At 35.1% G+C, this 12,385-nt stretch overlaps 3 protein-coding genes across 3 annotated transcripts; 2 read left to right on the top strand and 1 right to left on the bottom strand.

Moving 5' to 3' along the window:
- Window positions 1-705: 705 nt before the first annotated feature.
- On the bottom strand, window positions 706-3,601 carry LOC131616581 (pentatricopeptide repeat-containing protein At3g22470, mitochondrial-like). Its single transcript, XM_058887950.1, has 2 exons — window positions 1,862-3,601; window positions 706-1,778 (listed from the first exon to the last, which is right to left on the bottom strand). Exon 1 carries the CDS (start codon window positions 3,509-3,511, stop codon window positions 1,874-1,876), a length of 1,638 nt encoding a protein of 545 aa, XP_058743933.1. The 5' UTR covers window positions 3,512-3,601; the 3' UTR covers window positions 706-1,778; window positions 1,862-1,873.
- A 3,948-nt stretch (window positions 3,602-7,549) lies between these two features.
- Window positions 7,550-7,870, top strand: LOC131653631 (uncharacterized). Its single transcript, XM_058923882.1, has one exon. It carries the CDS (start codon window positions 7,550-7,552, stop codon window positions 7,868-7,870), a length of 321 nt encoding a protein of 106 aa, XP_058779865.1.
- A 662-nt stretch (window positions 7,871-8,532) lies between these two features.
- On the top strand, window positions 8,533-11,487 carry LOC131644156 (probable prefoldin subunit 4). Its single transcript, XM_058914576.1, has 3 exons — window positions 8,533-8,762; window positions 8,841-8,951; window positions 11,077-11,487. Exons 1-3 carry the CDS (start codon window positions 8,754-8,756, stop codon window positions 11,335-11,337), a joined length of 381 nt encoding a protein of 126 aa, XP_058770559.1. The 5' UTR covers window positions 8,533-8,753; the 3' UTR covers window positions 11,338-11,487.
- Window positions 11,488-12,385: the final 898 nt, after the last annotated feature.

Raw genomic sequence — 12,385 nt, 5'->3', positions numbered from 1 at the left:
ATATTTTAGTAACTATACTAATTTTTTACATATTAAAATTGAAATTCCTTCCCCTCTCCTCTAAATCCCTCCAATTTGGAGAGACGCAAAAGTGTGGTTTGGAGGGATTTTGCTCCCCTCCCCTCCCTTCCCCTTCTAAAATTTGAACCAAACATATTTGGTTAGAAATTTCCCCTCCCCTCTATCTACCCCGAACCAAACACACCCTTAATTTTCTGTTGGAAATTTCGATGTAATGCCGATTTTAACCAATGAATGTTTCTTTTATCGTTACAAATGTTGTTGTTCTGGTTTTCTGGGTTGATTCTGTGGATGCATCTACAGAAGTGTTCTGTATGTGCATCTCGGAACGTTTTCATGCAAATGTAAAAAAAATGTTCTTCCAGAGATGTATCTACGGAAGGTGGAGGACATTTTGCAAATTCGATGGTGCGTGAGAGATGTATGGGGTGAGGTTAGAAGTTCTCATCTTTTTAACACATTATCATGTATAAAATTGTATTTTAACTATTTATTAATGTTATATATAAATTTTATGTGTTATATTAAAATTAAAATGTATATTTTAATAACAACCAGTTGAATTTCGGTGCAACACAGTAGCTGCTTCTACATCCATACTTATTTAATTTGTATTAGAAAAGACTTGTTTAGATCCAACTCAAAAAAGAGAGAAAACAGGGAAAGAACAACTAAGAGAGATGATGAGTATTGCACCTGAAACTATTATTTCAGTTGTTTATAGTATAATAAAACATTGAATCACTTTTATACACTAGTTAACCAGCTTGCATCAGTCAGCTTAAAAGTCAGTTTATGGGATCATATTAACCACTCAAAAAGCCAATACATCTGTCAACAAGTTACTAATCCTCCTCGAGACTGATCGAGTCTTTGAACTTTCCATACAAAATTTTCTTCAGTTTCTATCGACATCTGAGCAACCACGTATTGTTTCTCTTCCTCAGCATTCATATCATAATATAATAAAAACAATAGATTTGCCATTGCATAATTCTTAGAAGAAAGTGAAATTAAAACCAATACAGGACTTGAAACAACAGATGCTTCATCAACAACTAAATATTATCATAAAATAACACAAACTAATATAGAGTAGGCAACGTTCTACAAAATGATTGATAGGAAAAATAATTCCCATTTCTCAACTTAAAGAAAATAAAACAGACTCAAAAATCAATTGCACAAATTCGTGGGTAAAAATCTTAAACCTGAATCCTTTCTTGTATGCATTGTCTTTGACATAAAGAGTCAAGAAATCAACAAATTCCAATCAACTAAGAACAAGACAATGGTCAATGATATGGTAATTCATAGAGAAACTATTCATTACCAAACAACTAAGAACATATAGCATCTACAAAGTGTCTTACCATTCCAGTTGATACTTGATGGCAGAGATTTTGATGGAAAAGAATTCAAAGGAACATTGAATTAATTGAAGTATTGTCATTGCAATATAGAAATGACATTATAAAGATATTAAAACTCATCTTGTTTCTTTCAAACTCTATTGAAATGGAATTTTATCACATATAGTACTGTCAGGATATTTGATATTGTTGAAAGTACTGGCTAGAGGTGTAATACAATTTGTACAAACCCAACCCAACAACACTCATAAGACACCACTAAATTTAATATTCTACTGATTTCCTTCAAGTTAGAACTCACCAATCTATCAGGTAGTGAAGTATAAAAACACTTACCAAAAGATACACTAATACAAAAACATTCTTCCCCAAGAGGTGAAGCATCTGCTTACATAAATGAAATGATGAGATAATGCTGAAACATAAATTCAAAATAGTAATAATGTATAAGTAGAAAAACATCTTACCTAGTATCAGTCTTACAACAGACCTCTCCCAATCATTTCAAGAAGAAGTTTCTTTGCCATATCATTTTCATCTTTTCCCAACAAAGAATAAATCAACATTTCATAAGTTAGAGCATCCGGAATGCAACCATTATCTTTCATTTTTGACATCATGGCCAGTGCTTCATCAAACAAGCCCTTGATACAAAATCCCCTTATCATAGCATTATATGTATAGACATCTAGATGGTAGCCTTTAACCAAAAGATCTTCAAAAATGTTTTGTGCATCCTTTAGTCTTCCACTTTTGCACAATTCATTGATAAGAATACTGTATGTGTACAAATTTGGTTGAATACCCTGGTCTTTAAATTTCGTCACCAATTCAATTGCCTTGTCAACCTGATGGTTTTTGCATAAACCATCCAATATAGAATTGTAAGTAACTATATCAGGCGGTTGACCTCTATCATGCATCTTATCGACAAGTTTCAAAGCATGTGATATTCTCCCAGATTTGCACAAACCATCTATAAGGGTATTGTAAGTTACCGTATTAGGAAAAATTTGTTTGCAATGCATTTCTTCAAAGATCTTTATAGCTTCATCAACCATTTTAACCTTACAAAGTCCATTAATAATGATGCTGTAGCTCCGAACATTAGCAACCACTCCTTTTCGAGACATAATGTTTAGAATATCCATGGCTTTGTTCATTTTATTTACAAGACAATATCCGTCCATTAAAGTGTTATAACTAACAACATCAAGTGCAACGCCTTTTTTCATCATCAAAGCCAAAAGTATTTTAGCTTCTTCCACTTTACCTTCTTTACAAAAAGCATCAATCAATGTACTAAAGATGTACACATCTGGGATAATGTTTTCCAATTTCATTCTATTTAACAAACGAATCGCTTCCTTCAATTGACCAACAATACAAAAATCATAGATTAAAGAATTGTAAGTGAAAACATTGGGAGAAATTCTTTTGGCAATCATTTCAGAGTATAAATCAAATGCATCAATAAGATTTTTATCTTTACATAAACTATCAATAATTGTAGTGTACATGACCACATTAGGTTGAACAAGTTTCCCATCAACTTGTCTCAGCACTTTTAGGGCCGCATTTGTTTTTCCAACTTTGCATAACCCATTGATCAATGTCCCATAACTAAATTGGTCTAAATGAAATCCTTGAGCTACTACCTTATCATGAATGTTCAGTGCTTTATGAACTTGACCTTTGAGACAAAAACCCTTGAGTAATATATTCAAAGTTATAGTATCTAGTTGATAACCCCTCTTGAGAATTTTGGCCAAGACAGAAAAAGCAAAAGTGAGATGACCTAATTGACAGAAAGAATTGATGAGGGTGTTGTGAGTTACAAAATCTGGAGAAAGTCCGCCTGATTCCATTTGTTGACAAAGGGAAACAACAGTGGGGTAATGTTTAGTCTTCATAAGGGAACCTAAAATCTCGCCAAACTGAATCATGGGAGGGGTAGGTTTCATATGAAGCATTCGATTGAACAAGGAAACAGCATCAAATTCATGACTAAACTGTTGTGGAGAATGAGAGTATGGTTTTGAAATTGATGAATGAAAAGGATGAGAATTAGGAATTGAAACAGAAACAGCGTACCTGAACGACCTTAAAAGCGACATTGTTGTCTTGTTGAAAGAATGAAACCAAAATCTTGAATTAATTATTTATGGAATGGAATGAGACAACATCCTTAAAACTATAACAAAGGTCATTTGTATCGGAATGTACACAAAGACTATGCCTTATGAATAGGACTCGGCGGTTAATAAAAAATTAGATGACTAACTAGGGTACTCATTAGTTAATTAAACATAATTATGCTTTCTCTTTAGAATTGGGTTTTCAAAAACATTTCTTTTAGAAATACTATTCACTCAATCAATCAAGATAGATAGAATAAGAAGGAAGAATGACATTTTTAATTTATACAAGTTCACCTTAAATAAGGTTAATTTTATCCACCTGTCAAATTGACTTTGCCTTCAAAAATAATTTTATTCACTAATCTTGAAAGATTACAAACAAACGTCTAGAAGTCTAAAAAGACACCTTAGCCCTCTCAAGTATATAGACTAAACATCTAGTCACTTGAGGAAAACAAATCTCAAAAGATTTACAATACAAGTATTTCCAATAGTGCTTATAGATAAGCAAATGAAACAAATTTAAGAACAAAAGATTACAAACAAATAATGAGCAATGATAACGAGAAATCGTATCGTATTTTTAGGCTCATTGCGCATTTATTTTGTTCGCATTTTGTCATGTTTTATCGCATTTTACTTTGTTTCCTTTTGTTTTGCAGTTACTTTGTTCATCCGTCGCAGATTCAGAAGCAAACCGAAAAAGGAGTGAAAGAAGAGCAAAGGCGCAGAAAAATCAATAGATTTTGCCCATTTTCCTGATATGGCGTTCGCATTCCCCCAGCTTGCCACGTCAATTAAGGAAGAAGGAAATGGCGTCCACCATTGTCATAATGGCGTTCGCCATTGCTTAGCAGAAGACAGCTTTCATTTAAGGAGCAGTTTTGAGCCGCTATTTGCATTTTCCTTTCACTGGCTGACACGAATAGAGGCAGTTACCAGACCATATTTCTCTATATATAGGACCTCCGAGTCAGTTTCCAGAGTATTTGGAGTTGTGCGGAGGTGTTGTCGAATTCACTTCATAGTCTTTAGGCATATAATTACTTATAAAGTGATAATAACTCTCATCGAGGAATTGTCACACATGTTTACTTTTCATTTCTGTTGTACTCTTGGATCAAGAACAAGCCTACCATCATTATAATTCCAGTTTGCATTTCCCTTTATTATTAGGTTTTTAACGTTTTATAATATATGTCTTGATATTGTTTTTTCATCATTGTATACCATGTTTGAGATTGGCGTATGAGGACCGTCGTCATCGATAGGACTCGGTAGAAAACAATAGGTGCGAAATTATGAATATATGCTTGTTTTGGCTTTAGTTTCTAATATGCATGCTTTATTGTTTCGACACGAGAGTGAGGAACAAATCAAAGTTGAGTCTGATAGTGCGAGAGTGTGAAGAATGTACTAGATAGTGGAAACTAAGCATCGATCCTAAAAACATCAAGAGCGCTTTAGGAGTCAATTAGAATTTTATCAGCTTTCAAAATATGTTTTTTAATTAACGGGCGAGCGAGAGCAAAATCCTGTGGTTAGGAAGTGTGGTTCTTGTCCATAGCGCGAGAGTGTGAGACGGAGTCTTTAAGTTGATATTTTCTACAAAATTAAGATTTTACGTAACTAGCACCTGTATTCTACAAGTCCTTTAGGAACTTGGAATCCATACTTCGGACTCTATCTATCATTATTTTCCAAACCTTCAGCAGTTACATTCTTAATTACCATTTTTATCAATAAAATCCTAAGCCTTAGCTATGCACTGCAATATAGATAACATTAGTTTGATTATTAGTCTTTGTGGGTTCGATAATCTTTTAAAACTACATGATAGACTGTATACTTGCAGTTACACATATCGACACACATATATAGTCGGGATCAAGTTTTTGGCGTCGTTGCTGGAGACTAATTTAGTCAATATTGTGATTCAATTGTTGTGCAGTATAGACTAAGGCAACTATTTTTTCCTTTTAACTCACCAATTGTATGCCAAGCACTCGCTCACAAGGCGAAAAGTTAGAGCAGCCAATTGATGAAATCGAGCATTTTGCTAACTTAAGACGCCGAATTAACGAGTATCGTATTAGATACAATCTTCTAGAACCTATTACTCCTATTCTAGTATTAGAATCTATTATTGTCGAAGGACCACGAAATCTTCCTCTCAAGTTCTATGCTACCCCGTCATAGAAAGAACCACATAATAGCATTGTTGCCCCTACTATCAACCGAAACAATTTAGAGTTGAAACCATCGTTGTCAGTCGTACAATACAATTAATTTTTCTAGAAGTCCTATCAGAGGGAGGTTACTGGACCATTCCCGGATACAGAGGGTTGAGATCATCGAATGGATGGTGGATTACATGGATATGAACCCATTTATGGCCGATTACGAGTGTAAAACAACGAATGGGGTGCATGTCTGGTTCTCCACCCTAAAAGAGATTTATGAGCACCACTTGGTGGCAACATCTGTGGCCGAGGATGAGGGGGATGCGGTTTTTGTTGAGTACCACCGTGGTTGTGCTTTGCGGTGTTGGTTCATGTTCTTGGTTGGCACGTCCCTCTTTGTGGACAAAAGTGCAACTTACGTGGAAGTGACATATCTTCGGTACCTTATGGATTTAAGTACAATTCATGAGTGAAACTGGGGGCCGCCATTCTAGTATACCTATACTAGACGCTGAATGAAGCATGCAACTGGAGGACCAAACAGTTGATTGGCTCTTGCACACTCCTCACGGTACATTTATTTTTGATTATATCACATTTAATCTGTAATTTGTTAAGTTGTACTAACATATTTTCATATTTGTGTTTCAGAGCTAGATCATCTCTTACTTCCACCGCATTCATGGCTACGATCTTGATCCGTTGTACACCGACGAAATGCCTAGGGCTGAACGTTAAGTCCTCCAAAAGGGGAATCAGAAAGTGATGTCGTATCGGATATACCTCGATCGTACTGCTCACGATGACATTAACTAGACGCCCTTCCGTGATTACTAGGGGTGTGCATGGTTCATAAAATAAACCAAATTGAACCAATTATATGGTTCAATTTGGTTCTTAAAACCACTTTAATGAAATCGGTTTATTTTTTTAAAATTGGTTTATATTTGGTTTGGTTTGGTTCAAAACCGATTTATACCAAAAACCAGTTTTTGGTTGGACTAGTTTTAAAACCAAATTTTTCTCAAACTTGTTTTGATTAAAATTCAGATTTCAATGCTAACAACTTTTTTCAAATGCCACCGAATCGTTTTAAATCCATTTTTGAAATCAATAACCTCTCAACGTTGGCGGATCTTAAATCTCAATTATGATATTTATGAAATCTGATCAACAATAGTTTAATTTTCGAAAGAATATAAAGTCAATAGAAATAATAAGAAAGGGCAAGGAACATAGTAATAAATAAAAAATGCAGGGTGATTTTGAAAATCTAAATATTTTTACTAGAGATTGTTTTTTTAAATGCATAGAATGAAATAGTAATTAAATTACATAATCAAATATGAATTACTGCAACATGTGTTAATGTGGCATAGATGGTAAATACCAGCATTTTAGTATGTGTAGTACCAGCATGTCAGAAATTGAGAGCCACGATAAAAAAAATTATATTATAAAGAGAGATTTCAACTTGAGAGAGGATTAATGAAGACCACTGGTAAAACTCATGGCAATGCACTAATGTGTAGTTAAATGTTGCTTTGATATTTATATTTTATGACCATGAATAAGAGGCAAGAGCACATTGGTTAATCATTTATATATTGGTTTTAAAAAGTGGGTATTGGTTTTTTTTTTTGTTTTAATCAAATGGATCTAGATCAGTTTTTAAGCTAAATAATATGGATTTTTAAAATAGGTGCACCATATTTTTGAAATTGGTTCTCGTGAACCAGTTTTTTTGCACACCCCTAGTGATTACCATGAGGTTGCCCCCTTCGACCACATCTCGTTATATTCCGGATGGTCGGCATGTGGGACCAACACCATGGTCAGACAGTTTGGGCGCATGTCGATGATACCTAGGTCTCCATTTGCGGCTGCTCCCAACATTATTAGCCGCCGAGATCTCACTGCTATCTTTCAGGATTTGAAGCATCATTTGGTGCCAGAGGAGTATCGGAGTATGCGAATCACCGAGAGCTGGCACTGTGTAGATGGATACGTGACATGGTTTTATCAAGTGTTACATCCTATCATGACACTCGATACTCCATGGCGTCCACCTAGGCCAACGCATGAGGAGCTCTTGGAGAATCAGCAGGTCGAGGATGACCATGCCACTAATCTCCTGCCGATATGCCAGTGAATATAGATGATTGGACATGAGGCATTGGACAAAGGGATCATTCAGGAGGACGGTGTAGAGGCGGTTGTCATAGTGCCGAGGATGGTCAGTTCAGCGGTGTATAGGAGGCAGAGGAGGTCACAGGGGGTTAGGATTAGACATACTCAGTAGTAATAGTAGCCTATGTTTTATGACTTTTTTTTGGTATTTTAATATTTCTACATTTTACACTTATCAGAACAACAATTATTATATTTTGATATTTTATTTTAGTCTAATACTTTTTATTTCCATTACACTTTTCAGATGAAAATATATTAAATTTAGTTAATACAGTTATAACAATGTAATTTTGTAGTTTTCAGAAATGTACTCCCTCCGTTCCTTTATAATTGTCACTTTTGTGGAAAAAAATTGTTTCTTTTTAAGTGTCACATTTCAAAGTTCAAGAAGGTATTTTTATTGTTTTGTCAAAATTACCCCTAATCATTATGATAGAGAGAGAAAAAATCAAATAAAGTATTAAAAAGTTTAGGGTATTATTGGAAAAAGAATAATCATTACTTAAAAAGTAACAATAATCATTTGATATGTGAAAAAACTTTGACAATTATAAAGAAACGGAGGGAGTATATGTGAAGGATATTTTTAGAATTTTTACAAGTCCAGTCTAGAAATATTGGGCCAGGCCCATCATTCTCTCTCTGTCCCCTCTTCTTCATTCTCCTCATCTACGCCATTTCCACACTCGTTGATTCTCATCGAGCTTCCGGTCAATACTACTTCCTTCTCGATTGCAGAACCACCGGAGAGAACGTGAGAATACATTCTCGCTAGAAAGGTGGTTAACCTGGAAGCGGCACCGGAATCTAAAACCCTACACTGAATTTGAATCAACAACAAGATGCAGCAGGTAATACGAAACCCTAAATTGAACCATTTTTATTTGCATTGTTTCATTCTAAGTTTAATCTGTTTTCCATCTCTAAAGGGAGGAGGATCTGAAACGGAAGTTACATGGGAGGACCAGCAGAATATCAACAAATTCGGAAGGTTGAATAATCGCTTACACGAGCTTAACGATGAGATCAAATTTGCTAAGGTAATCTATCTAATATTCAAATTCTAGGTTTTGGATCAGGGGAATTAGGGGAATTGTTTGAGGTTCTGCATTATTTGTACATGAGTAGAATAAGCACGTTGAAAGCTGGGTTCAAAGAGATAAACTTCAGTTATTGTGCATCCTTCTTGATTTGTGTTTCATTTGTTTAGTGCATTTTTGTTTTTGAAAAGTCAAAATTCATTAATCTCACTAAACCAAACTGTTAAATGAGTACAATACTACTACACACCACTAAGCTTAAAATATATGCAAGCTATGTACCACCGACACATTTGGAAAAAGGTGTGTCCGTGTCAGTGTCTATGTCCAAAACTGACACTTAATTTATCCATTTTTCAAATTATTATCAGTGTTGACGTGTTTGTGCCGCTGTCGTGTTTCCGTGTCCGTGCTTCATAGTATGCAAGAAATAGATTACAATGAGCTAATATCTAGGCCAAAAATGTATAGAACATTATTCATCGAAAGCTATACTCCCTGAATACCAAAAACTAGGACCTCACCAGCTCAAAGCACTTGCCTGCTAGCCATTTGAAGTACTAAAAAACCACTGAACAAACTGACGCACCAGACAAAACCCATGCCAACTGAGAGGCTGAACAAACTGACACCAGACAAACCCATGCCAACTGAGAGGCCAAACAAACTGGTGCACCTGACAAAGCCCATGCCAACTGAGAGGTCAAGATGAATACATACCAGAAAAATTGTACTCTCATGGCTAAAAAAGCAGGTTCAAATTGTTAGCATACAGAGAGCAGACAACATTAATTTGAGAGACAGAAAATAGAAATACTTTCCACCCGATCAGCGACACGACCAAGCAAAACAGAATAATGAGTACGGTCTCAGACAGTTTAATGGTTTAGCATTCCACTCCTAAATGCCGTGATTGAATACTTTTACCTAAGCCTTTAACCAGCTCTACACTTAAAGCTTAACTTCCTCCGCCACTTTGAAGTGAGCAACAGATTTGCCTTTGAAAGTAGTCTTGTTCCTTGCTTTCAAAAGAGACCAGACACACACTAACCAATTTGATATGAATCGAATTCTGAATGTCTTACGTAAGTTCAACAATCCTTCAAATTGTTCTAAATGCGCCTGCCCTTCAAATGCACCAAGCCACATCAAACTTGAGCTCCACACACTCAAACAAATGGACATGCAAAGAATAGGTGCCGCTACTTTGCAGCACCAACACCTCTGAACAAAGTTGTGTCTGACACATGTCAGTGTCCGACACGACGCTGACACATATGTTTAATTGATTCATTTTTTTCAAATTATTACCTGTCTCGTGTCTGTGTTCATGTCACTGCCTTCCACTTCCCCACAACCATATGTGTACTGAATTTGATCACGTCCTAGCACATTCCGTTGGAGAAGAATTTGGTTGGGAGCTTATCTTGTAATAGTCTCCCAAACCAACACTGAAATTTTCATAGGTATCATATAATTTCAAATATTTTGAAAAGAAATGTTAATGTTTAATGAAGACTTCCTAGTCAATTTTTTGTAGGCTTTTTTTTTCCGAATACTCGCCCCTCCCAAATCCAAATCTAACTCATCAACCCAAATCTACCTATCTGATCCTTAGCCACATGAGAAAGTACTATAGGGGCTTATGTCTGTGTATTTTTTAGAACTATCACCAGATCTACTTGACTCAAGCAGAAAATAAATTAGGTATGAATAGTGTTGTCTCACCTGGAATAAGATGAACCTGTTTCCTACCTTGAGTTCATTGTTAGATTAGAGGAAAAGGATGAGATTCAGTGTGTACTAAAAAATTGAAGACTATTGAATGATTATATCCTCCAAAATCAATTGCGGGGCAAGTACTTAGCCTTTTCTCATGTGTGTTGGGGGTGTGCATGCGTGTTTACATATACATATAAGTTTAAGAGTTTATTAATTCATGTACTATGTTTTTGTCTTTCTAATTGTCTGTTTTTGCTTTATAATATTTAGTTGTTGATGTAGTAGCACTTATGCTTTCAAACCCTGTCATGGTTTTAACTTCCCTTCCTTCTAAAAGCATTTTGCAATGGCAAATCATTTTTTATATTATGATGTGAATGCAGCGAGATTCTGTTTGTCACAGGAAGCTAATGATAATTTAGAGGATGCGAGCAATGAGTTGATTCTCACTGATGAAGAGGTTGTTCGGTTTCAAATAGGAGAGGTTTTTGCTCATGTGCCGAAGGATGAAGTTGAGAGCAGGATAGAACAGATGCAAGAGGCAACAAGCCAGAAATTGGAAAAACTTGAGGAGGAGAAACAATCTGTGGTTGCTCAGATGTCCGAACTGAAGAAAATTTTGTATGGGAAGTTCAAAGACTCGATCAATCTTGAGGAGGATTAGCAACTTGTTTATAGATTTCTAGGATTTTGTGTGGTTTTTATGAACTCATATGACCTTTGGCTTTTCTGAGTCAGTTTGTGTCTCTCTTTGAATTGTAGAATGTGTCTTGATTGAACCTCTTTACATCTTTGCCAATGCTTCTTTCTTTTCCTTTTTGCCTTGTCCATTCTGTGAAATTATTACCATTTTGTTCTATCCTAAATTGTGACCATTTTCTTTACCTAGGTAGGTAGGTTGTGGAGAGTAATTAAAGAAAGATATAATATATTAGATTTATTTTATTAATTAAAATAATGATTTGATTTTATTATTTAAATAAAATAAAAAGAAAATAGAAGTGTAGAGATATTGAGGGAAAGTGGGGATTAGAGAGAAAAGTAAGGGAAAAGTAGGAATAACCAAAGAGGATACTAGGTTTTTAGTGTAAAAAGGAAATTAGAATGAGGGATTTAGCCGCTAGAATTTCTTGAAGAAAAGAGGAAAATGAGGCTAAGGCAAGAGTGAGAGCAAGAGAAAGCATATGAAAAGCATATGAAGAGCATCCACTGTGATATAGTTTGGACGAATTTTTGCTTAAAAATGTAAGGTAATTTATAAAAAGTGATGTGTGGAAAATAAGGATCATATGTTGTTAAAAAATATCTTAGAATGTCTCAGTATTCATATATGGTAGTTATGTACTTCAACGGCATGAAACCTCATGTTGATTTTTGACTCCTTGAGGACACCACTAGTCCTTTGTTTTGATAATTGGTTGCCCCACACCGAGAATAAAAAGGTGGCTATGATCGAATTTCATACACCATCGATTGATAGTGAAGGAAATGTGAAATACAACAACATTGAGTTGAAGATTGATAGAGATTTGGAGGTTATGTGGAGAACATATCACCATAGGATAACAAAGCCACCGATCGAGTTTGATGTAATAATTGTTAGATCTGTCGACAATATAATCAAAATGTTGAAACGTCTAAAATCATATAGTAATGTCTACGTTTTGTTATTAATTATCTGTTTGTTAATTTATGTAATTATCTGTGTTAAG

This window comes from Vicia villosa, linkage group LG1 (assembly GCF_029867415.1).
Source record: "Vicia villosa cultivar HV-30 ecotype Madison, WI linkage group LG1, Vvil1.0, whole genome shotgun sequence".
NCBI lineage: Eukaryota > Viridiplantae > Streptophyta > Magnoliopsida > Fabales > Fabaceae > Vicia > Vicia villosa.
The sequence above is the reverse complement of the archived record's forward strand: the minus strand, read 5'-3'. Positions and strand labels throughout refer to the sequence as shown.

Excerpts from the sequence above, each read along its gene's own strand:
- LOC131653631 (XM_058923882.1), top strand. The coding sequence starts at position 7,550 with ATGGTCAGACAGTTTGGGCGCATGTCGATGATACCTAGGTCTCCATTT.
- LOC131616581 (XM_058887950.1), bottom strand. The coding sequence starts at position 3,511 with ATGTCGCTTTTAAGGTCGTTCAGGTACGCTGTTTCTGTTTCAATTCCT.
- LOC131644156 (XM_058914576.1), top strand. Across the intron at positions 8,952-11,076 it reads ATGAGATCAAATTTGCTAAG|GAAGCTAATGATAATTTAGA; the intron begins GTAATCTATCTA and ends TGTTTGTCACAG.